Source organism: Loxodonta africana, chromosome 19 (assembly GCF_030014295.1).
Source record: "Loxodonta africana isolate mLoxAfr1 chromosome 19, mLoxAfr1.hap2, whole genome shotgun sequence".
NCBI classification, from domain to species: Eukaryota; Metazoa; Chordata; class Mammalia; order Proboscidea; family Elephantidae; genus Loxodonta; species Loxodonta africana.
The window spans coordinates 32417981-32443860 of NC_087360.1; the positions used below are offsets into that span (position 1 = coordinate 32417981).

A 25880-nucleotide genomic window follows, 5' to 3' on the forward strand; every position below is an offset into this window, starting at 1 on the left:
CAGCTCCCTCCCGGATGAAAGCTCCTAGTGTGTAGCCTATTATCAGCACAAGAGGACACGCCCAAAGAAACTTTATTCTGAATTTCAGACTTTGTTTCCCATAGGAATGGGGATTCATTTTTAAATTAATCTATTTTGTAAAGATAAGGATTACCATCTATAAAAGGCAAACACCCAATACCTCTTTAGAAAACAACGTCTCTGTATCTCACAAGAAGAAGGTCCAGTCAAAGGCACCACTCAGAGCCATTATGGTTATATTTGTGGCCCTGGAGCACAGCAGCACCCAGGACCACCAGCCAGTGATGCACCCTTCTCCTACCTTCTCCTCCTCACTCAGGGGGTCTCCAAGCTCATCCTGGGAGAAGTCTAGGAATGCCACAGAGCCATCCATGGAACACACCAGAATGCCCAGTCCATTCAGAGTCCTGGAAGAGATGACTATCAGCAGCCTGGGAGCAAGTACCTGGGACAGACGCCCAGCCTTAGTGAGGATTGTGAGGCAGTACTCTAGGTAGATGCTGGAAACCACTGGTTCCCTTCTGTGGCTTAAGGTGGGACAATCGCCTCCCAGAGGGCCTTGGTGTCCTTTAGTTCTAATCATGTGTATGAAGTATCTTTCACCAGGTTTTCTAGGAATTTCTTTTTTGTCTTATTTTTGAAACCATTTCAAAAATAACTTGAAGAAGTATGCACCTAAATAAGGTCACTGAGAAACAGAAAACATGCCCCCAAACCTATGTTAATGTGGTTAATGTAACGACAGTGAAGTGGAACCCCACAGGGGTCACATCATTCCTCTTCACTCAGACAAACCCCAGACATTCTCCAGTGGCAAATCCTATAAGGAGCGTGGAGCGTTGTAGCAAACATTCTCACAAGAGCAGGCACAGAACTGTCAACTCCTGAATTAGGTGCCAACAGCACCCGTGAGGCCTGCTCCAGTTGTGATAACTGGAGAGGGCCTGCTGGCCACTGACCCTGATCACATCCTCCCTTGTGTTCCAAGGTATGGCTTCTCCTTTCTCAGCTTATGCAGCATAGCAAGAATCCATCTTACCAGGAAATATCCATGATGGATTTGTCAAACAGCTCATGGATGACAACCAGAGGCCGTTTCAGACATGTGAGCTAAAAGGAAAGAAGCAGCAAACGTTAATGACTGAAAAAACCTTTTCATCTGCTCAGTCCCATCAACACTGCCAGTCATGGAAGACTCGGTCAGTGTTCCTGCTGACAAACAGGGCATATTCAACTCTATTCAAATAGCTGCTGCGATTCTGAAGTGTGAAAATCAAACCCTGTCCAAAATATGCATACCAGAGTGGCCCCTGCCTCAGGATCACAGGGGAGATGGCCTTATACATGGACAACCAGCAGAAAGCAGAGGGGAAAGGGGTTCTGGAAGGGCTGTGGCCCGAGCAGAGGACCAGCCCATGGGTAGAGCTCAGAGAGAATCTATCAGCAGGGGGAGGAAAAGCCACTGAGAGAACCCAGAACATCTCAGGGACCAGGGAGTTCTGGTACACATTACTCCAAGGCTCAGTTTAACTATGTAACTAAGTCATGCTTATTCTACAAAGAGTGCACAGGTAGTACATAAATATATAAAATCAGTATAAAATACCCTTAACCCAAACTCAAAGTAAACTGCTAGTAACATTTCAATGAATTATTTTCTTCTGGTCTATCTTATTCCATTTTATGTAAATATTTATTTTATTCTTTAAAATCTGGCACATGGTTGTGCTTACTTTTCCATCTAATACATAACAAGCATACATTAAATATTGTGTAAAAATCCTTTTTTGATTACTGAATAGTCACCATCTACAATCATCACCTGGTCACAAATGTTGGACTGTATGCAGTCTCCAGGTCCTCAGTTATAGCAGACATCTAGCTCTCCTACACCAAGTGTCTGACTACCCTGTAGACAGGTCCTGAGCAAGGGGACAGTGGGGTGGGTGGCAGGGAACATACTTCTTTTGGGCTCCCACTGTGTGCTGTTGACTCTCCTGCCCACCAGCAGCCTGAGCCTGCTTGCGCAGGGGGAGGAGCTACAGCAACCACAACCTGGAGGAGAGGGCTGGAGTCTGTGCTACATGGAATCCATAAGAATAATGCCCCTCCCAAGATGCCTATCTCTCTCTCCCATAAACATGCCTATAGACCTCTCAGAAATCCAGGACCCATGTGGCCACCTGACCTCACCATTCCAAGAAACACAAGCACCATAGTCGGCAATGATTTGATCAAAGCACCATGAATGGAGCTTTGGGTTCCTGAATCAAAGGTAGAACACACCCTGAACTGCCCATGATGGTACTATAATCCTGGTTCCAGAACAGGTATTAAATGATCTTGGGCCTGAAAAATCAAAATGTACACAGCAGTAGACTATTCTATATCAAACGAATGTAAAAACCACAGCCACAGGATAACCTTCGAACCCATGACTTCAAATCCACAATGCTTATGGGGAAATTGAAATTTTTTAAAGGTTTTTTTTAAATGTGCGTACCTTGGTTTATCAAACTTTAAATCAGTTGGTGCAAAGATGTACCAAGAGTCTACAGGACATGGCCAGGAATGTCATCAACAATAGCAGTCTGCGATCCCAGGGCCCCAGGTATAGCCACCTTCCACACTACCTGTACAGAGGTCTCTTCCCCGTGTTTGTAACCTCAACAATCTGAGGCCCTTTCATTTGATAGAACACCAGCCCCTAGCAAGGAGGCACTTAAGAACTCTTCTGGACTAAGAGACGGTTGTTACCAATGTAACTGATTCCTTTAGGCAGTTTACCTGTCAGATTCTCAAACACTGTAGTTGAGTCAAAGATCGATAACTTAGAAACAGTCACAGTTCTTATCCTTCGGTTCTCACCCATGAACCTATCACGAATATTTACTGAAAACCTGCTACATGGAAGGCACTGAATTTGAGGTGTAGCTCTTCCTCTCAGGGGTTACCATCTAGTGAGGAACACAAGACTCGAAGCCTTATCCACAATAGTGCTGCCTGATAGGTTAAATGGAAACCCTGCTGGCACAGTGGTTAAGTGCTATGGCTGCCAAACAAAAGGTCAGCAGTTTGAACTTATGAGGCCCTCCCTGGAAACTCTATGGGGCAGTTCTACTCCATCCTAATAGGGTCGCTATGAGTTGGAATTGACTCAATGGCAACAGGTTCAGTTTTTTTTTTTTTTTTAATAGGTTAAAAATGGACAAATTAATGGAGGTACCAACTAACTATGTGAAGAAGTAAACACTAGGAACATTCTGCATGCCTTTTTTTGTGTCAATAAGCACCTATTTATCTTGGTTATACAGATGCTAGAGGGACTAGCTTCCACCATTTGTCTGTCAAATGGTTTAGCTTCCACCATTTGTCTGTTAGCTTGTTGTATTGTGGTGGCTTCCCTGTTGCTGTGTTGCTCGAAGCTAAGTCACCACTATTTCAGATACCAGCAGGGTCACCCACGGTGGACAGATTTCAGTGGAACTTCCAGACCAAGACAGACTAGGAAGAAGGACCTGGTGATCTACTTCTAAAAAAAAACTGGCCAGGGAAAATGTTATGAATAACAGCAGAATATTGCCTGATATATTGCTGGAAGATGAGCCCGAGGCTGGAAGGCACTGAAAATACGATACAGAAGAATTGCTTCCTCAAAGTAGGCTCAACTTTAATGACGTGGATGGGGTCAAGCTTTCAGGACCTTCAATTGCTGATATCTCACAACTCAAAATGAGAAGAAACACCTGAAAACATTCAATAATAACTGGAACATGGAAGGTATGAAGTATGAATCTAGGAAAATCAGAAGTTGTCAAAAACGAAATGGAATGCATGAAGATTGCTATCCTAGTCATTAGCGAGCTGAAATGGACTGGTATTGGACATTTTGAATTGGACAATCATATGGTCTACTATGCCAGCAATGACACATTGAAGAGGAATGGTGTTGCACTCATCATTGAAAAAAAATCTCTACATCTATCCTGTAGTACAATGCTATCAGACATAGGATAATAGCCATACGCTTATGAGACCAGATAATAAAGCTGTTATTCAAATTTACACACCAACCACTAATGCTGAAGATGAAGAAACAGAAGATTTTTACCAACTTCTGAAGTTTGAAATGGATCAAACATGCAATCAAGATGCACTGAAAATTACGAGTAACCAGAATGTAAAAGTTGGAAACAAAGAAGGATCAGTAGTTGGAAAATATGGCCTTGGTAATAGAAATGACGCCAGAAGAGGCATGATAGAATTTTACAAGACCAATGACTTATTCATTGCAAATACCTTTTTTCAACAACATAAATGGCAACTATACACGTGGATCTCACCTGTTGGAATATACAGGAATCAAATTGACAATATCTGTGGAAAGAAACGATGGAGAAGCTTGATATCATCAGACAGAACAAGGTCAGAGGCAGACTGTGGAACAGACCATCAATCGCTCATATGCAAGTTCAAGCTGAAGCTGAATAATGTTACAAGTAGTCCATGAGAGCCAAAGTATGACCTAGAGTATATCTCACCTAAGTTTAGAGACAATCTCAAGAACAGATTTGATACAATGAACCCTAATGACCGAAGACCAGATGAGTTGTGGAATGACATCAAGAACATCACACACGAAGAAAGCAAAAGGTCATTCAAAAGACAGGAAAAAAAAAATGACCAAAATGGACGTCAGAAGAGACTCTCAAACATGCTCTTGAATGGAGAGTAGCTAAAGCAAATGGAAGAAATGAAGTAAAACAGCTGAACACAAGATTTCAAAGGGCTGCTCAAGAAGACAAAGTATTATACCGAAATGTGCAAAACTTGGAGTTAGAAAACCAAAACGGAAGATGATGCTTGGCATTTCTCAAGCGGAAAGGACTGAAAAGAAAATTAAAGCCTCAAGTTGCAATACTGAAGGATTCTATGGGCAAATATTGAACAACAAAGGAAGCATCGAAAGAAGATGGAAAGAATACACAGAATCACTGTACCAAAAAGAATTGGTCGACGTTCAACCATTTCAGGAGGTAGCATATGATCAAGAACCAATGACATTAAAGGGAGAAGTCCAAGCTGCACTGAAGGCACGGGCAAAAAACAAGGCTCTAGGAATTAAAAGAATACCAATTGAGATGTTCCAATAAATGGATGCAAAGCTGAAAGCACTCCTTGTTTATACCAAGAAATTTGGAAGACAGTTACCTGGCCAACCAACTGGAAGAGATCCATACTTGTGCCCATTCCAAAGAAAGGTGATCCACAGAGCGTGGAAATTATCAAACAATATCATCAATATCGCATGCAAGTAAAACTTTGCAGCAATACATCGACAGGCAACTGCCAGAAATTCAGGCCAAATTCAGAAGAAAACATGGAGTGAGGGATATCATCGGTGATGTCAGACAGATCTTGGCTGAAAGCGGAGAATACCAGAGAGATGTTTATCTGTGTTTTCTTGACTATGCAAAGGCATTTGACTGTGTGGATCATAACAAATATGGATAACACTATGAAGAATGAGAATTCCAGAACACTTAACTGTGCTTGACCTAGACCAAGAAGCAGTCATTCAAACACAAGGGGACACTGAATAGTTTAATACCAGGAAAAGTGTGTATCAAAGCTGTATCCTTTTACCGTACTTACTCCATCTATATACTGAGCAAATAATTGGAAAAGGTGGACTACATGAAGAAGGACATGACATCAGGAGGAAGACTTATTAACAACCTGCAATATGCAGATGACACTACCTTGCTTGCTTAAAGTGAAGAGGACTTGAAGCACTTACTGATGAAGATCAAAGACTACAAGCTTCAGTATGGATTACACCTCAGTATTAAGAAAACAAAAATCCTCACAACTGGACCAATAACAAACATCATGGTAAATGGAGAAAATAATGAAGTTGTCAAAGATATTTTACTCGGATCCATAATCAACACCCAGGGAAGAAGCAGTCAAGAAATCAAATGACATATTGCACTGGGCCAATATGCTGCAAAAGATCTCTTTAAAGTGTGAAAAAAAAAAAAAAAAAAAAACAAGATGTCACTTTGAGGACTAGGATGCACCTGACCCAAGTCGTATTTTCAATTCCCTCACATTTTTTTTTTTTTTCACATACATGTGAAAGTTGGACAACGAATAAGGAAGACCAGAGAAGAACTGATGCCTTTGAATTATGGTGCTGGTGAACAACAGACTATACCATGGACTGCCAGAAGAATTAACAACTCTGTCTTGGAAGAGGAAACCCTGGTGGCATAGTGGTTAAGTGGTAAGGCTGCTAACCAAAGGGTCGGCAGTTCGAATCCGCCAGGCGCTCCTTTGAAACTCTACGGGGCAGTTCTATTCTGTCCTATAGGGTCGCTATGAGTCGGAACCGACTCGACGGCACTGGGTTTTCCTGGGTCTTGGAAGAAGTACAGCCAGAATGCTCCTTAGAAACGCAGATGGCAGGACTTTGTCTCATGTACTTTGGACATGTTATCAGGAGGAACTAGTCCCTGGAGAAGGACATCATGCTTGGTAAAGTAGTGGGTCAGTGAAAAAGACGAAAACCTTCAACAAGATGGACTGACACAGTGGTTATAACAATGGGCTCAAATCTGGCACAGGACTGGGCGGTGTTTTGTTCTATCATACACAGGGTTGCTATGAGTCAGAACCGACTCAGCTGCACCTAACAATAACAACGTTTAGCTTTAGTATAAACTGCCACTTTTCCAAAGTGCTTGTACCAGTTTAAATGCCCATCGATGTATTAGTTTCAACTAACAATATTCTTGCCGACACTTAGTACTGGCTTTTTTTTTTTTTTTTTAATTTTAGTATTTCACTTCTAGGTATGTACTCAAAAGAAATTAAAACATAAGTCTAGAAAAAGACTTATAGACTTCTACAATAATGCTCATATCAGCTTTAGTCATGGTATCTCAAATCAGGAACAACACCGATGTCTATTACAGGACAGTGTGTAAACAAATGATGGTATATTCACATAGGGGAACACTACACAGCAATAATAAAGAATATAAACCCACTGCCGTTGAGTCGGAATAAAGAATATACTACTGTTAAATGCATCAATATAGATGAATGTCAAAAACATCCAGAACGAAAGAAAACCAAGATACGAAAAAGTAAATATGGCATGGACTCCATTTATACGAAGTTCAAGGTCATGCGAAACTCATGGATGGTGACAGAAATTGCTAGAGCGGCTGCCTCAATGGGGCGATGAGGTCTTGACTGGGATGGGACAAAAAGGAGCATTATGGGATGGTGGTTATGCTGGCATAAATATACAGAAACTCACCGAGCTGTACATTTAAGATGAATGTACTTCATGGATGTTACATGTTGATATGAAGATTTTTTTTAAAGGAAGCAAACACAACATGCCAACTATACCCCCCCCCAAAAGCATTCCCCAACTTCAGACACAAGAGCTGCTAAGCACTGGGCATCAGGGAGTCCTCTCCTGGCTGGGCCTCAGGCACCTGAGGGGCACGAGCACACAGGCTGGGCCCAGGCCCAAGCTCCACCACTTCCTTCTTGGGTAATGAAAGGGCCTGCAGGCTTCCAAGGAGGAGCTGACCCTTAGAGACCAGGACGGAAGACGGGAGAGACCAAAAGCAGTATGTTTCTCCTATCTTCCAGGCTCTGCTACCTTCATCCAGCCCTCCCACACCTCCCCACCCCCGCAGCTAAAGCTCATGGTGGGGGCTCACCCAGACAGAGAGCGAGCGGTCCTTGCTGCCCACGGCACAGCAACAGTATGGGCAGCTGGGCTTCGCAGAACTTCCATTCTTCTGCTTCTTTTTGAAGATTTTGGGGTTGAATTTCTAAAGCCAAGTAACAAGTGTTAAAATAATGAATCAAGGATGTATCTCATGTCCAAATATCAGAAACATACCAAACCCCAGCCCACGGGTGGGAGTATCACATGGATATTCTGAGCACCAGGCACAAAGCGCACATTTCATTTTCACAACAACCTTAGGAGGCATTTCCTTGATGATGAAATGGAGGATCAGAGAGATAAAAAACACGCTCAGAGTCATCAAATGAGTAAGCGGTGAAGTGTGCGCTACCAGCTCTCCATTTCTGGGACCAGCAGCCAGGCCAATGGGATGGGCCCTCTGCACTTGTGCTGCTGGGTAGAACCAGCTCTAGGACCTGGTTGAAGCTGAGCCTGCAAAGGGGCTTCCGGGGTGAAGGCGTGCACACTCTCCACCTCCTAAGAGTGGCCAAGAGGTCTGTCAGGAGAGGTGTGATTCATTTAATCCCTACTCCCTTCATTTCGTTTGTTTACAGTTTTAACTGTCTCTCAAACAGCTGTCAGCACGAGCTGTGGGATCACAATGACTTGCTTATCAGCCCAAGGAGCTGCCTCCAGTGTAACCTGGAGGTCGTTTTGCACAGGTTTTAAGTGCACACTGACCTTCCTGCCATCTTCCTAGATGGAAAGGGGGTAGGAGCTCTTTGCCTGGACGTGGAATCCCCAAGCCAGGAAAACCAAGGAAAGAAAAAGAGTGGCTTCTTGGGAGCAAACAGAGCCTGGTGTCAGATGGGGGGTGTGGGTGTGGGTGTGGGTGTGTATGTGGTGAATATACAGCTATTACTTATTTAACACTCTTCACATGGACAGTTCAGTGACATTACTTATGCTCATCATGTTGTCCAACTACCACCATTAGCCATTCCCAAATTTTTTCCATCACCCTCAACAGAAGTTCAGTGTCCCTTGGGGGTGGGGGTGGGGGTTTAATCCTAGAGAGAAGATAGGAATGGCAAAGGGTACATAAAACCCATTGCTGTACAGTCAATTCTGACTCATAGCAACCCTACAGGACAGAATACCACTGCTTCATAGGGTTTCCAAGGCTGTAATCCTTACAAAAGCAGTCTACCACATCTTTCTTCAGTGCAGTGGCTGGTAGGTTCAAACTGCCCACCTTTTGGTTAGCGGCCAGTTGTTTAACCACTATGCCACCAGGCCTCAAGGGGCGTATACCAAAAAACCAAGCCCCTTGCTGTTCAGGCAATTCCGACTCATAGCGATCCTATAGGACAGAGTAGGACTGCCCCATAGGGTTTCCAAGGAGTGGCTGGTGGATTCAAGGGGCACATACAGACTGAAAATGTGGAACTCGGAGGGGTGTGCAAATCCTTGTAGAGCTTCGCAGCCCTGTTCCATGAGGTAGGTGTCGCAATCTCACAGTCATCACTTAAAAGTGGTTGTGAGAGGGCTTTTTATTGATCAATCTGTAGATGGGAACTGCTTTGGGTGAAGGGAAAGACAACACTCAAAACAAGGAAGGTCAGCCTAATTGGACAGGATTAAAAGTAAAGAGGTTTCCGAGATAAAATGAAAGCTTCAAAGGATAGCGAAGCAGGGGCTGGGGTCTGGGGAACTTGGTTTGAGAGGACTTCTAAATCAACGGGCAAAACAATTCTATTATGAAAACACTCTGCATCCCACTTTGAATTGTGGCACCTGGGGTCCTAAATGCCAACAAGCAGCCATCTAAAATACATTAATTGGTCTCAACCCACCGGGAGCAAAGGCAAAGGAAGAACACCAAGGTCACACGACAACTAAGAACCCAAGAGACAGAAAGGGCCACTTGAACCAGAGACCTACAATATCCTGAGACCAGAAGAACTAGTTGGTGCCCGGCCACAATCGATGTCTGCCCTGTCAGGGAACACAACAGACAACTCCTGAGGGAGCAGGAGACCAATGGGATGCAGACCCCAAATTCTCATTAAAAGACCACACCTAATGGTATGATTGTGACTAGAGGAATCCCAGAGACAATGCTCCCCAGAACTTCTGATGGCACAGGACAGGAACCATCCCCGAAGACAAATCATCAGGCATGAAAAGGACTGGTCAGTGGGGGGGAGAGAGATACTGATGAAGCGTGAGCTAATTAAATCAGGTGGACACGGGAGAGTGTGTTGGCAACTCTTGACTGGAGGGGGGATGGGAAGATAGAGAGAGAGGGAAGAAGGTAAAATTGGCACGAAACGAGAGACTGTAAGGGCTGACTCAATAGGGGGAGAGCAAGTGGGAGAAGGGAGTAAGATGTCTGTAAACCTACATGTGACAGACTGATTGGAAATGTAAATGTTCACTTGAAGCTTAATAAAAATTAAAAAAAAAAAAAAAAGTGGTTGTGAGGATCACATGAGCAAAATCCTGCAGAAGCACTGTGCTAACTGTGAAGCAGAGAATTTGAAACATTTTGGCAACAAGGCCCTGGTTTCAAACAAAATCCTAAAAGGGGCCCAACACAAAAAAACTGAAAGCAATATTTTATTCCTATGAAATGTATATTTTAAGTCACCATATATGATACTACTACCTATCAATTTAAACAATGGAAATGATGAAGATGCTTTGATGTTTGATCAAAAAACTGAGATCGGGCTCTGTATGAGCCTTCAGTTGGACCAACTTCAGCACGTCAATCTATTCATTTTGTTTTGGTTGCCCATTTTGAGAAAATCCTGGTTCTCCAACTGTAACTAAGTAACAGCTTGCCTTGGCCACTCTCAGGACACTCCTCCCTTAAAGTGTCCTGAAGCAGAATAGGGGCGGTGAGATGCCCTCTCTCCCCTGAAAAGTTACCGAGGCTCACATCTGCTGGCCTCTTCCCCACCATGCCAAGACCAGGCAAGCAGCCCCACATACAGGAGACAAACCTAGTGGTCCCCAGCAGGCCTCTCTGGCCATGACTGACAGCTGTGGATCTGGGCGTGGGCCAAGCACACATGCTAGGTAGATACACTAGAACCGTAAGCTGAGCCTGGTGAGCAGGGTGCTTATCAGTACCACTGTACACAAGCATCCATGAGCAGACCCGACATTCCGAATTGAAGACTTATCTTGGTAATATTTGCCATGTTAAAATTTTTCCAATAAAACATGTATGTATTCTATTTTGTAAAATTAGTTTTCATATTTAAACACAAATATTTAAAATGAAATAAGACTCCGACATATACAGAATCATGGAGCCCATCACCTCATTCCCACATGAAACCCAGTCACCTCATTCCCACATGAAACTCAGTCGGGGAGGCTGTGGCCCTGCCAGGCCTTTCCAGAGACCAAGGCACTCACCAGGCTCTCAGGACACTCAAGGCAGTACTGCCAGCCAGGCAGCCTCGTGCCCAGACATTTGCCAGTTATTCCTCTGAGGCCAGGCACACTCACCACAACAGTCACTGCTTTCCGGTGCCCCACGAAATCCATATTGGTTTTCCAGCCCTCCCGTTCAATGATCTGGGCAGTGGGGCCGGAGTTGTTCATGGCGTGAGCAGATACCAGGTAATGCCCATCAGGTGACCAGCTGAGTCGCAACACATGGGTCGTCCCTCCACACTGAAAGAAACAAGCCGTGGCTTGAAAGGAGCTCAAGGCCAACTTCAAGACCAAAACTCTGACCTCAAGAATAAAGTCAAAACTGTTTCACAAACACACAGTGGTAGAGCACACACTCCCAACTTCTGCATTACACCAGCAGCTGTAACTTCAATCTCCTTAGGGCTCTCTGGTCAAATCAGTTTGGGAACTACAGCAACCTATCCTCCCCTACAAGAGCTGAACAATGAACACCAGCACAGTAATATAGATACTGAGGATCTACAGGAAAGACCCTCTTTTAACTGCTGATTCCATGCTTGCCAAATCTGTCTGGCCTCTGACCTTTTTCTTCCACATAGCATCCGTTAACCCCACCGCCAAGTCTGCAAAGCATTTTCTGAGAAATACTACACTGTGGAAAGGGCCCTGTTTGCACCTGGGGCCTGTGAGTGCACCACCTGCTCTCGAGCCTGTCTCCTCACCTGAAGAGTGGGGACGCTACCAGCAAAGGAGAAGAGGTTTGTAAAATCCTTAAAAGCTGCAAAATGCACAGCAGAAAGGCGCTGTTACCCTGACTCGGGCACATTATTCCTCCTGCAAAGCAAGACGATATGGGCCAAAAGCCAGCCCCCTGAAGCTCTGCCCAGGGCAACCCTAAAGACATAGGGATTAAAGATCTCGACCTCACAGCCCCAGAGTAGAGCAGGAAAGGCAGGGCTGGAGTGTAGCGACACCACCTGCCTCAATTTCCAGCCTGGCCCACAGACCCCCGGGGAAGGTTAGGTCCAACTCGCTGAGGCTGACAAGTGCTGCTGGCTCCTGCTGGTACTCAACCACTCCCAGCCCTGTCTGCCCCACAGCACCAGGAGCTCACTTCTGGGATCCCCGCCAGGTAGGCAGCTGAAGCCCTGAGGAAGTCTCGATGTGAGGGCCCAGGTCACCTGTACCAGGCAGCTGTAGCCAAGGGGAGCAGGGCCAAGGAAGGCAAATACTGGTGTTTTTTTTTTTTAGTATATACCCAGTTCAGAAACTGGTGCTGGCTTGGGTAGAACTGAATACACGCAGCCAGTTCTGACCATCGGGCAAACATCTATGCATCCCACAAAACTCTGAGAAGTCTTCCCTGATGCAGTCAGCCCTCCTGCGCCGTCCTGCACACTCAAGCCAATCCCATCATCATACTTACGACTGACTTGAACGTCTGTCTTTCCCACTGGACTGTAAGCTTCAAGAGGAGAGACCATCTTAATCCACTTTTTTTCCCGTTTCCAGTACTGCCTTGCATTTAGTAGGTACTTAATAAACATCTAATGAATAATGGTGGTCTTAAGTTCTGATTCCGTATATCAGAACTCAAAAGAAGAGACAAAAGACCGCAAAAATCACTGCAGCCTGATCTCCAAACATTTTGCAAATCATACAGCTAACTGCACCCAAAAGAGAAGGTGGCTGGCCTACAGAGTGGAAGTCCACACAAGCCAAGCAACACACACCATCAGGAAAACTACAAGAATGTCTCCGCCACCTCCCCTCACACACACAAACTACTCTGAAGGGTGGCACAATGTAAACGCCACACGACAAGGAACTTCATCCACATTGTGGCAGTGGGCTGTGCAACATGAAATGCGAGAACGTTCCTAAGGTTTTCTTCAGCTTTAAAATTCACAAATCTTTATCACTTCAAAGTTGGAGCTTTAACAGCTACTCAAATAAGACTCCATCATCTGACTCTTGGGGCCAGAGTGCTCCCTGAAGAAAACCCTGACTAGCCCACTCAGGCCCTTGGACTACATGGGGCCACAGCCGTCCGGGGGGCCCATGCAATCACCCACGTGACCAGTATCACGCCAGCTCTTTCTCCGGCTGGGATGGCTGCCAAACCCCTCTTGGGCATCTGCTAGTCTGGGGGGCGGGCAGGTGGGGGACACGGACACAAGCTCTGGGCTGTCTCCAGTTACCTCGTCAAAAGGCTTGGTGATGCTGGTCTCTAACTGCCAGTCCAGTGTCCGCCACACTTTCAGGCTGCGGTCATCAGCTTGAGAGGCAATATATTTACCAACAGGGTCCCAAGTCAACCCTTTCACCAAACCAGAATGACCTCTCAGTGTAGCTAGAATTTCTGTGAAGAAAAATAAGAAAATTGGAAATGCGTTACCTAGGGGGAAAACAACAAAGCCATACTGAAAAAACAAATGAGCTGCAATTCGTGGACCATGGGATGGAGACTGAAGAAGAAAGGGACTCAGAAATCTGCCTTAGCCAGGCACCACCCTCCCCCAACGCACACATACAGAAAACCAAAAAAAAAAACCCACTGCCATCGAGTCAATTCCACCTCCTGGCAGACCCTATGACACAAGCGGGAGAGCTCCCTAACTTGATCTCCACCCAGGCCAAAAGGAGCCTGAAGAAAGAACTGCATCAAGTAGGCAGACACCACAGATTTCCTTTCAACTACAGTTAACACATGTAGACTGAAGCCGCAACTGCCCCCCAAAAGTCAGGTAAGAAGGGTGCCTAGGCATGGGCCAAAGGTGGCAAGTAGCCCTGCCCATGGCCTCCCCTCCTGGACCAAAGCCTGGGCCCACCTGGGCTGTGACACCAGCACTTCTGATGGGAACCTCCCTGGCAGCTCTCTGATAGAGAGCAGGCCTAAGAGCTCTGGGGGCTGGGCCCTGTGCTTAGTGAGACCTTTGCGAGCCATCATTACAGACAAAGATATGTGAGAGGGTACTTCATGCAAACACTACAAAGAGCTTTCCTTCACACCATTCTCTAAACTCCTCCTCTCCATGGTCAGACCAAGAGTGTCACCACACATGAGGAAAACATGTTTCAAATACAGAGAGGGAGTATGAGAAGTATTTTACTAGGTATTAAACTGCAGCAGTATGCCATGTTATGGCATCTGACATGACTTCAAACACACTGCGTAAGAAAAATTAAACTTTTTCTTACTTTAAGAGAAAACTGCATTTGTTCAAGAAAACGGGCTTTGTATTCACCCACGTCTACTCAAGGGTTTCACAGAGGAGATGGCAACTGAGCTGAAGCCCGAGAGCAGAGGTAGGAGGGCATGTTCTCAGAGGACAGGGCACATGTGAGGCACCGGGTGTGAGCCAAACACATGCTGATTTGGGCTCCCCAGGTGCCAGCTGTCCATGTACTACCCTCATGATATGTATCACATCTGTGCTAGCACTTAGTTAATATTTTCCTTTAACATAAATCTCTTTTTGAACCTTAAGTACATTGATAAAGGGGGAAAAAAAAAAAGAAGTGGGTTACTTGACAAGACACATAGATCCCACGCCACAGGGACACACTTGCTGCCACCGGACTAGCTGGACAGACAGCAGTGCTGGACAGCTACTCAACAAGAGTCAGAGGAAGGCGCCAGACCTGGGAACTTCACAGCATTCCAGATGACGACAGTGTTATCCACGCTGCAAGAGGCCAGCCAAGCATCATGGGGAGACCACGCCACATCCATCACATCTGGAAAGAAGACCAGGATCTCTTACATGGCAGTTCAAGAAGTGGACTGAGGTGGGCAGTCAGTGCCACCTCTGGTAGCTGGGCCAGCAGTCTTGGGGGTTCATACATCTAAGGATACTTGGCCTGGGGCCATCAGAGCTAGAGGTTATTTTTTTTTTTCCCCAACCAATTTGATGAAAAAAATTCCCAATAAGCTTTTTCAATGGGCCATAAAGTTTAAAGCATCTAACTGACCCTGCCCCACTCCTTTCAGATGAAGCAACTAAGAACATCAGTTCAAAGCTTGTGCATCACACACTTGGGCTCTGACACTTACTAGGTCTACAGCCTTAAACACATCCCCCAAACCTGCTAAGCTTGCTTCTCCAACCGTGATCCAGCCTTTCTCAGAGAGGCTCTTGGGTATTAACTGAGACACTGTAGGTCAAGCACTGAGCAGAATAGCCAGCAACGCAGGAAGGACTCAATAAAGAGCTGCTGAATAAATGAATGAGTGGAAAGTCATCCTTAGGCCCTTCTCCTCACAAACTGGGTCTCACCTCTAAGACACTTCTAGGAGCACCCCTTTCCCTCCAAAGCACCCTTTCCTCTAAGTACATTTTCATAACTTTGAATTTGAATTTGATTATTAGTGAAAGTGAAGAATTTTCATGTCTATTATCTACATTTGTCTTCTTTTAACTCATTCGCTTATATCCTGTGACTGTCTACTGGAAGGTCTTTTGTGCAGATCTAGCAAATATGAGTGCAATGCCTACAAAACCCAAGAAACCAAGATCCTCCTCTAGGAGCTTCAAGTCCGGAAGGGGCAGACATGTAAACAATGGAATATCATTGTAGTATCTGAGTACTAGAACAAAGAAGTGGTCAGATGGGAAGCAAGAATTTCTAAAGCAATTTCTGTGAACTATATACAATACAGACATTAGCTGTAAACTTCATCAGTTTACTTTCTATACGGTAGGAGTTTTATGCTGTGAAGTCTGTTATTCTCCTTTGTGATTTCTTTTGCCTATTAATATCACATATTAATATTCCCTCTGCTAGAGGTTAATATTCAATTCTGTTTTCTCCTGGTTTACTCAGAATTTTTATCTTGTTAATATATGACATTTATTTTGGTGTGTGCTGTATTTAGTGAGGGTCTAAATCAATTTCCTTTCACCCACAAACTTCTTAGTGGTTACTATATTGCACATGAGGAATAATTCTTTCCATTACTGGTAAGTGATGCCTCCTTCACAATACGCTAAGTTCTTCGGTACACTGCAGCCTACTTCAGCGTTGCTAGCTTTCTCCTAAGAACTACAATGCTTTAGTCACCGCATCTTTCAATTTTTTGAAATGCAACCTTGCTTATCCTTCCAGACACCCTCTGGAATCACTGCCAAGTTCTACAGTAAATCCATACATCTTATAGAATATCCTCCTTAAACCCCACTTGTTTGTTGTACTTTTTATTATCATTTTTTGTGTATGTGGTAAATGTTGTTGTTAGGTGCCACCAGATCAGTTTCAACTCGTAGCGACCCTATGTACAATGAAACCAAACACTGCCCAGTCCTGTGCCTTCCTCATGATCACTTTTATGCTTGAGCCCATTGTTGCAGCCACTGTGTCATTCCATCTCATTGAGGGTCTTTCTCTTTTTCGCTGATCCTCTACTTTACCAAGCATGATTTCCTTCTCCAAGGGCTGATCCCTCCTGATAACATGTCCAAAGTATGTGGTAAATACATACTTAAGGAATCGTTTGCCTTTTCAACATTCTTCCCACGTACAGTTGCGTGTAACATTAGTTATTGTCATCATGTTGCTCAGCCGTTACCATTCTCTATTTCCAAATTTTCCCATCACTCTTAAGAAAAGTTCAGTGTCCCTTAACCAGTCCCCATTCCCCTCCCCCACCCACCTCGAGTAAACACTAATGAACTTTGGTCTCTATACACTTGCTTACTGTAGGTATTTCATATACCTGGGGTCATACAATATTTGTTCCTTTGTGACTGACTTCTTTGAGTCAGCATGATGCTGTCAAGATTCATCCACGTTAAACCCAACTTCTGAAGCTTCTGTCTTCAGACCATACCAGCCACCCTATTTCTTTTTTTTTTTTCCTACTTTAGTTGAAAGTTTACAGAACAAACTAGTTTCTTATCTAACAGTTAGTACACAACATTGTTCTATGGCATTGGTTAACAACCCCACGACACGTCAACACTCCCTTCTCAACCCTGGGTTCCTTATTACCAGCTTTCCTGTTTCCTGGGCCTGTTCTGTTCCATAGGCCTGTTCAATCTTTGGCTGAAGGGTGAACCTCAGGAGTGACCTCATTACTGAGCTGAAAGGATGTCTGGGGGCCATACTCACAGGGCTTCTCGAGTCTCTGCCAGGCCAGCAAACCTGGCCTTTCTTTTTGAGTTGGAATTTTGTTCTACATTTTTCTCTAGCTCTGCCTGGGACCATCTGTTATGATCACTGTCAGAGCTGTCAGTGGTGGTAGCCAGGCACCATATCATTGTTCTGGACTCAGTCTGGTGGAGACCATGGCAGATATGGTCTGTTAGTCTTCTGGACTAATCTTTCCCTTGTACCTTTAACTTTCTTCATGCTTCCTTGCTCCCAAAGGGGTGAGACCAGTGGAGTATCCTAGGTGGCTGCTCACAGGCTTTTAAGACCCCAGACGCTATTCACCAAAGTAGAATGTAGAACATATTCTTTATAAACTATGTTACGCCAATTGAGCTAGACATTCCCTGAGATCATGGTCCCCATAGCCCTCAGCCCAGCAATTCAGTCCCTCAGGGAGTTTGGATGTGTCTATGGAGCTACCATGACCTTGCCTTATACAGGTGGTGCTGTCTTCCCCGGTATTGGGTACTATATTACCCTTCACCAAAGTTTCCACTTATCTATTGTCTATTAAGTGTTTTTCCATCCCCACCCCATCCCCTCCCTTGTAACCATCAAAGATTGTTTCTTTTTGTATGTAAACCTTTTCATGAGTATTTACAGTAGTGGTCTCATACAATATTTTCCTTTTGTGATTGACTTATTTCGCTCAGCATAATGTCCTCCAGGTTCATCCATGTTATGAGACGCTTCACAGGTTCATGGTTGTTCTTTATTATTGCGTAATACTCCATTGTGTGTACGTACCACATTTTGTTTATCCATTCATCTGTCGATGGGCATCTAGGTTGTTTCCATCTTTTTGCTATTGTGAAGAATGCTGCAATGAATATGGGTGTACATATGTCTGTCCACGTGATGACTATTTCTCTAGGATATATTCCTAGGAGTGGGATTGCTGGATCATATGGCATTTCTATTTCTAGTTTTCTAAGGAAGTGCCACATTGTTTCCCAAAATGGTTGTATCATTTTGCACCTATCTCTTCTTTATGCAATCATCTACACACACCTGAGATCCTTCCCCTCACTTGAGGACTATGTCATTCTCTTGTCATCATTTTTGGTGATTCCAGTAAGATGATTCTTCTAACACCTAGGGCTCTTGGTTTCTTAAACGCCTTTCTCTCCTTCAATGACCCTGACTCCCACTACCTCATCCATTCATCTCAGGTCATGCCTAGAGACCTTTCACGACAGACAACTGCAATCCCTCTCTGGTCTAAATCTTAACCCTCCATACTGCAACCGTTAATCCCATGCTTCCAGCTCACTCTCAACTCCTACAATCTTTCCACGGCCTACTGTCCCTGTCCCTGTTCTTACCTCCCTTTTTATCCAGCTGAGATTCCATGATTCATCATCATGTCACTCCCCTTTGAACTTTTAAACCTGGGTCTTCGCACCCACGTGACAAAATCCCAGCCCCAGTTCAATCCAGCTCTACCCTAGTCTTTCTTGAGCACTCTTCAGTTAGGCTTTGATCCCAAATACATCAATATGTATTACCGTTGTCAAGATCACTAGTGGTACCCATGCTGTCAAGTCAAGTGATCAATCCTTAGTCCTCAGTTTATCTTGCAGTGATATACAACACACTGCTTGCTTCCCTCTCCTTCAAACACTTTCTCCACTGCCTTACCAGTCCTCTTTCTCAACCTTTTTTGCTGGCTTCTCACCTCTCTAAGCCTCAGGCTCCATCCTTGGACTCTGCTCCCACCCAAACCTCTCCCTTAACTCAACTCACCTATCCAACTGCCTACATGGCATGTCCATTTGCATTTCTAACAGCCTCTACAAACTTAACATGTGCCAAACTAAACTCCTAAAAATTTTCCCCAAACCTGCCCCATCTCAGGTGATGGCAACTGCATCCTTTCCATTGTTCAGGCCACAGTCCTTGAAGTCTTCCTTGATTCCACTGCTTACATCATATCCCATATCCAATCCGCCAGGAAGTCTAATTGGCTACATCTTTAAGATATAGCTTCATCTTGACCACTTTTCACCACGTTCACTGTCATGACCCAGGTCCAACCACCATGGTCTCTCACCTAGATTACTGCAATAGCCTCCTCACTGGCCTCTAAATGCTGCCCTTGACCCTCCACAATATAGTCTCCGCATAGCTGCCAGAGGTCTCATCGTTCCTCTGATCAAAGCCCTACTGAGGCTTCTCATCACACTCAGAGAAAGAGCTTTTCACAAAGGTCTACAAGGCCCACTGCTCCCACCTCACTGCTCCCCTCCCCACTTCACTCCCTCAGCCCTAGTCCCTTGGCCATTCTCTGAACACACCAAGCATATATCCACACTCCAAAGACTGCCCTGGCTATTCCCTCTGCCTGGAAGGCTCTCCCAGATGTCCACATGGTTGTTCCTTACACTTCTATCAGAGCTCCATTCAAATGTTACCTTCTCAGTGAGGCCCTCCCTGAGAACCCTGGTCAAAAAGGTACTCTGCCTCTTTATTTTTTGCGCCTTGGCACTTATCTTCTAATTTCTAACATGGCTCGTTTATTGTCTGTCTCCTTCTACATGAATGCAAACTCTTTGAGGATTTCATTTTCCAATATGAAAATTTATTTTTCTTCTGATTTCTGTTCAACTGTATTGCAGAAATCCCAAAGCAACAAATTAATTGTGACAGCACCCATCCCTGTCTTTTCTTAATCTAAATGGGAATTTAACTGTGAACTGTAGTATTTGTCATTGGTTTGGAAAAAAACAGGCCTATCACAATTAAGGAAGTATCTTTCTAATACCATTTTAAAAGTATTTTATTGAGGAGTTAATGCTGAATCACGTAAAATTCCTTTCAGTACACCTGAGATGACTCTGTGACTTTTCTTCTTTAACTTTCTAGCATGTTAAATTACATGAATAGATTCCCTTGTACTACACAATTCTTCCATTGCTTTCAACTATCTTCAAATCCGCTAGTATTTTGTTTCTGATTTTTCCATCTTTATTCATATTAGGCTATACTTTTGTTATTTTTATTAGATTTTGGAAATCCAAGGTTATAACTTCCTTTGAAGAATAAATACTTCTATTTTCTGGAATAATTATTCTTAAAAGCTTGAAAGAATGCATCAGCAAATAATTTAGGATCAGGAACCATTTCCAAAGGTAGGCTTCAACTTCTGCATTGGTTATTATTCTGTTCAGGTTTTCTAACCCTATGGTATCAATATTTAAATCTTCTATTTTCTAAAAAACTGTCTATTCTTTGTAGTCTTTTTTAAAATTATTTTTTATTTTAATAGTATAAATGTTACATTGGACTCCTTGATAATTTTTTCCCTCTGAGTTAAATGTTCTTCTAGACCTTTACTTACTTCTAATTCTGTGTAAGTTTTTTCTCCCCTCTCTCTACCCTGATTAAATATGCCAAGTATATGTTTCTCATATTCTGCTTTTCAAAGATTGGGCGCTTTCTTATTCATTCATTTCTACTTTTACACTGATTTTTCTTCTTGTACTGTTTCACCCACATCTGCTACCAGGACCAGTGAACATGAGTGGCAGGTACCCCAGGTGAAGGTGGTCAACTCTACCTGCCTGGTAAAAGAGACTCATGGGGTGGTGGGGCAGGAGATAAGTCGAGGTTACAGCTCAGCCCAAGTCCCAGGTCAGGGGCCCTGTAAAACTCTCCACTTTAGGCCCCCATCCCCCCTCCCAGCCCCATGTGAACACCCTCATAGGCACATGTGCCAAGTTCCAGAGAAACCCACTGGTCTCCACTGTTGGTAGCTGTGAAGTAAGTAAGGACAGATTACACATTTTTATTGTCATTAACATTAAATACTACTGTTTCACCTTTTACAAATGTGGAATCAATCTGTGGTCACCAAGAGATGGGTCTGTTTACCTTTAAACTGTCTACATAGGATTTGCTGAGCATAACTATCAATGGATTATAGCCGATGCCTTCCAAAACTCTCACCCTGACTCGTCTTCCCCCAAACCCCAGACTCAGCTCCAATGGTCTCCTGACATTCCCCCATGCCCTCAAACTCAGCACATCCCATTACTGAGTTGGTGTCTGTCTCCATAAGCCTGCAGTTTCCTGTTGTCCTTATGGTCTCAGTAGAGGACACCACTAACCATCCAGACACCCAGCTAGGAGTCTACATGTCATCATCCCTTCCATTGCCCTGTCCTAAGTATTTCTCAAATCAATTCCCTCCTCTCTATCCCAATTTTCACAAGCCTAGTTCAGGCTCCAGAAGCTTTAATCTGAACTACCGCAACAATCTCCTTTTTCACACAGCTGTCAGGATCTCCTTCTTGTGCTTCACAGCTTCTAATGGCTCCCTGTCTCTTCCATGATAAAGGACACACTCATTAACATGGATACGAGACTTCCTGGTCCCTGCACACCTTACCCACCTCATTTTATGATGCTCCCTGCCTTGTATGTAAAGATCTGACAAAGGTGAAAGGTTCCTAGTTCACCATTCACACCAAGTCTTTTCTCACTTCTGAGCCTTCGCTCATGCTGTCCCTCCCTGCCTGGAAAACCCTTCCATCCACAATTCTTTCAGTTAACTCGGCTCACACACTTGCCTCCCACAAGCAGTCTTCCTTGACATCCTCCTTAGTACACTCCTCCAAATCCTAGACTTAATTTCCCTGCTTCATATGCTCATCTTATGAGCACAGGCTTTCTAAGATAAGTCTAAACCATATTCAACCTGGTATCCCTGGTACTCAAAACAGCATCTGGCATGTGTCTGTAGACTGCTATAGACCAATCTTCTGCTTAAGCCCAAACACATAAGACGTGGCTCTTTCCATACCAATTCGATTTAAAACACTTTGTACGCATACTCAAGGTCAAGTAAAAAACTTTTCATAGGGCACCTGTATGCTGGTCTCTATGGAATAAATAAAGTGTGCTTACAGACTTAGTGATCCACTGATGAAGGTACTGATTCAGTTCACCAGGATAAAGAGCAGAACATGGGACACTCTACACTGAATATATAAACATACACCCCATGAAGAAAGGAGTCAGGGGCACTGAGTGCAGCTGGAGGCAGGCAGTGGAGATGGAAACCGCATATACCTTGAGGGGACAGGCAGGACGTGATGGAAGGTGATGGGGGAGGGTGGCCCAGACACAGGGAATATGGAGTTGCTGCTGCTGATCTGCACCAGCTGCCAGGGGCCCACCGAGCTCAACAGACAGCTCCACTCACCGCCTGAGTGACTCCGGAGGATGGAGACACATCGCCACTGCTCCACATTGGAAAGCTTACCACTGGAGCCGAACACAGTACTGGGGCCGATGTACCTGTGTGAAAGAGGAGTCAGAAAGGCACTCATGGAACACTCCAGGTATAGCAGAGATGCTCACTGCAGCATGGCGTATCATGGCAAAAAGAACAAAGCAAAAACAAACAATGGCTGGGAACCACCAAATTGTTGTGCAAGAGGAGCTGATTAGGTGAACTATAGTACACGCACTTGATGAAATACTACATAACCGTTAAGAATCTCATGGTAAAAGAATATCCACTGCATGGGAAAATGTTCACAATACATAATTAAGTGCAACAAGCCGGCTACAAAACATCGTATACAACATGATATCATTTACGTAAAGAAAATACATATAGCATAGATGTCAGATAGCGTGGAAAACTGATCGGAAGGACACACACCAAAAAAAAAAAAAAAAACAAAATATTAACCATGACTTTCTTTAAATCGTGGGACTGTGAGTAATTTTCTTTTATATTTTTTCAGTTGGTATACTAAACATATTATTTATACCAGTGATTTAAAGTAGCAAAACCAAAAGTATTTTTTTGCTCACCTCATAAAAGCCTTAAAACTGGAGGCAGAGAGACCAGGCGAGCCACTGGTCCTTACTCCTTCCACATGAGCAATCACAAGGGACTCCTAGCAGAGGAGGTGCTGACACCACCAATGCAATGCTCAGAACCTCTATTAATACTCTGGACCCTTATAAAACTCTCCATAACCCCACAGAAACAGAGCTCACTAAGGCAGCCACGTGGGCTTAAGGAGATGGCATGCCTCTGCCTTTGAAGTCATGACCATACGGCCACTCTGGCTGAGCAATGTGTAGGGTCTGCTTCCCTAGGATGACGTCCCCAGAGCCACCTGGGGAGCTTACTATGGAACAGATTCCCAGAGCGCACCTTGAGAGACTCTTTTCCCAGATTTAAGGAAAAATATAGTTTTCCAGGTGATGGCTAGCTCATTTTGGGTACAGAGCAGGGGCTTTCAAGGGGGCTCCTTGGAGCCCCAGGTTTAGGCTGATGAGAAATGAGGTGAATGGCCAAGTGGGTAGGCTCTGGGTCCCCAGCCCGATTCCACCTGAGCAGCTCGGTTTTTAACCATTTTGTATGCTGGAGTTCCACGTGAAATTTCATTTGAAGAACAAAACAAATGAAGCCACCAATGTTAGTACTAGAAGGGATAAGCCCTTCATTTTCAGTTGGAAACCCTTCATTCAGCCCAGATCGATGGCAGCTGACCAGGTACCAGGTGGGTCAGTGGACTCCTGACTCCCAGTCAGGCCCCATCTGCTCCTAATCTATGTGCACTTCCTACTATTTATGAAGTTGGAGCTCTGGGGACTTCAGTGCCAGGGTAGGGAGAGGGGACTTTGATAAGACCAGCAAAGAAGCTTCTAAAAATAAAACGTGAAGAAAGGAAAATGATGCTTACGTAGCCCGCTTCCACACCATAATCAGTTTGTCATCTCCCCCAGAAGCTAAATACATCCCACTGTTTGACCACCGCACACAGTTCACACATGCTGGGAAGAAAAAAAAATAGGGTGATGAACATCCAACAGTCATGCCCGTTTTGCTTTATGCAGAGTTTGGCAAGATATAAGGGGTTTATAAAATCTAATTTATCTAATCTATTCGAGGCATCTACTGAGTGAGAGACCCAGAAAAATAATTCAGTTTAAGCACTAACCTATTTGTGCTGTAATAACAAACTACCAGAACGGAGTCTGGAGGAAGAAAATATACATAATCTGAGAATTGTTAGTACTGAATGAAAGAGTCAATAGGAGGAGGCTTGTTTCCAAGAAAATAAATGATAACTAAATCTCATTATTTCAAAAGGGCTGTCTATTGATGAGATGTATAGCTGAGTAGGAATCACTCTTGAATGAGAGCGAAGATGCCTTTTCCAGAACTTTCAGGGGGACAGCTTAATAAAGTATAAAACCCTGCTTCATGCCACCTGTCAGGGCTAGTGCTTTTTATATTCGGATTTTCCAAGCTTGCCAGCACTGGAGACTGATTTTACACGCAGAAGCTAAGCTCCAGCAGAAATCCCATGTCAGGGACTCCAGGAACATTCACACCTCAGCCTCTGGAAGACCTGATATACGATGAACAGTATCAAGGTTATAGCCAAGACATGGCCTGGGAATAACGTGTGCTCCAGGGCAAAGGACACTGAGAGGCATGTTGGGAGAATAAGAACACACAGAGCAAAGGAAGGGGCTGATGTCCCAAGGCCAGTCCTTGTTAATAGAGACTCTCAAGGGAGGCAGCTGGGCTGGAAACCCGAGCCAGGTACAGTCACCCTGATGATCAGGAGTGGGAAACTAAGGTACTAAAGCAGGAAAGGAAACCACGACACAGTCCAATGGCCAAAAGGGTCCTGGCAGAGAGCCTCAGAGTGACACAGTCCCAGTCTGAGACGCTTTGGTGACATGTCTTACACACCCTTCCCGAGAACCCTATTGCTTCCAGGTTGCTGGCCCCAAAGCCCCATGGAATCAGGCAGTTAACGACTCATGAGCAGGAAATCACCAGAGGTACCTGCAGACTGTCCAAAGATGGTTCTGTGGGCGGGCCGAGTCTTCTGCCGAATAACTCACCCAGGTGTGCAGCCAACATCTGTGCCTTCAGACAGCAGGCCGAGGGGAGTTACCGCCGCACGGGGCCTTATCTTTCTAATTACAAACACATGTGCTAACCTTGGGCACTCTGCCAACACGCAAAGCCTGCAAAGGGCCACTCTGTAATACCTAAGTGATTGTCCATCTGGCAAAGCATCTTGGGAATATTTTCATCCTTCTCGTCATCCTCCTGGAGGACTGGAGACATATTCCAGATCACAACCTTCCCAGAATCCTGCCCTGGAAGGAAAGAACAAAAATAACTCAATGTGCAAAGAGTGGAAATTTGGTATCAATAAGTAATATTAACTACGACAAGTCCTCACTTAGTTTTCATAAATCATAACTGACTAGACCTAAAGAAGAATGAATTTGAACGACTAATTTAAGTTACAGAAAAGATAAAGAAAAACAAGTATCCGTGGCTCCAAAGGGAGTGTGGAATTAGTAGTGGGCCAAGGCTCACAGTCTTGATGGTAACAATCCTAGACTAGAAATGAGGAGGCACTTGAGCTCTAGTTCGGCCTTTAATACGGATCCACCAGGGGCCCTGAGAAAGCCCTGATCCCTGCCCAGGATCCAGCCTCTTCGTCTGTAAAATGAGGCTGGAAAAGTCAATGCCCCAGGACCTCTTCAGGTCTGGACGTGT

At 44.4% G+C, this 25880-nt stretch overlaps 1 protein-coding gene across 4 annotated transcripts in view; it reads right to left on the reverse strand.

The window, feature by feature from the left end:
- The window catches only part of LOC100669322 (protein HIRA), a 109516-nt gene that overhangs the window by 55362 nt on the left and 28274 nt on the right, over nt 1-25880 (reverse strand). For 2 of the 4 annotated variants that reach the window (XM_010598778.3, XM_010598781.2), the window contains exons 3-11: nt 25361-25471; nt 24034-24124; nt 22533-22627; nt 14819-14914; nt 13375-13535; nt 11264-11431; nt 7767-7880; nt 1061-1131; nt 323-428 (exon numbers count right to left, since the gene is read on the reverse strand). In XM_010598778.3, the coding sequence (XP_010597080.2) occupies nt 323-428; nt 1061-1131; nt 7767-7880; nt 11264-11431; nt 13375-13535; nt 14819-14914; nt 22533-22627; nt 24034-24124; nt 25361-25471 (1013 nt within the window). Of the gene's footprint in view, nt 1-322; nt 429-1060; nt 1132-7766; nt 7881-11263; nt 11432-13374; nt 13536-14818; nt 14915-22532; nt 22628-24033; nt 24125-25151; nt 25286-25360; nt 25474-25880 lie in introns of those variants that run through there. The other 2 variants (XM_010598780.3, XM_010598783.3) reach the window with 2 other exon arrangements.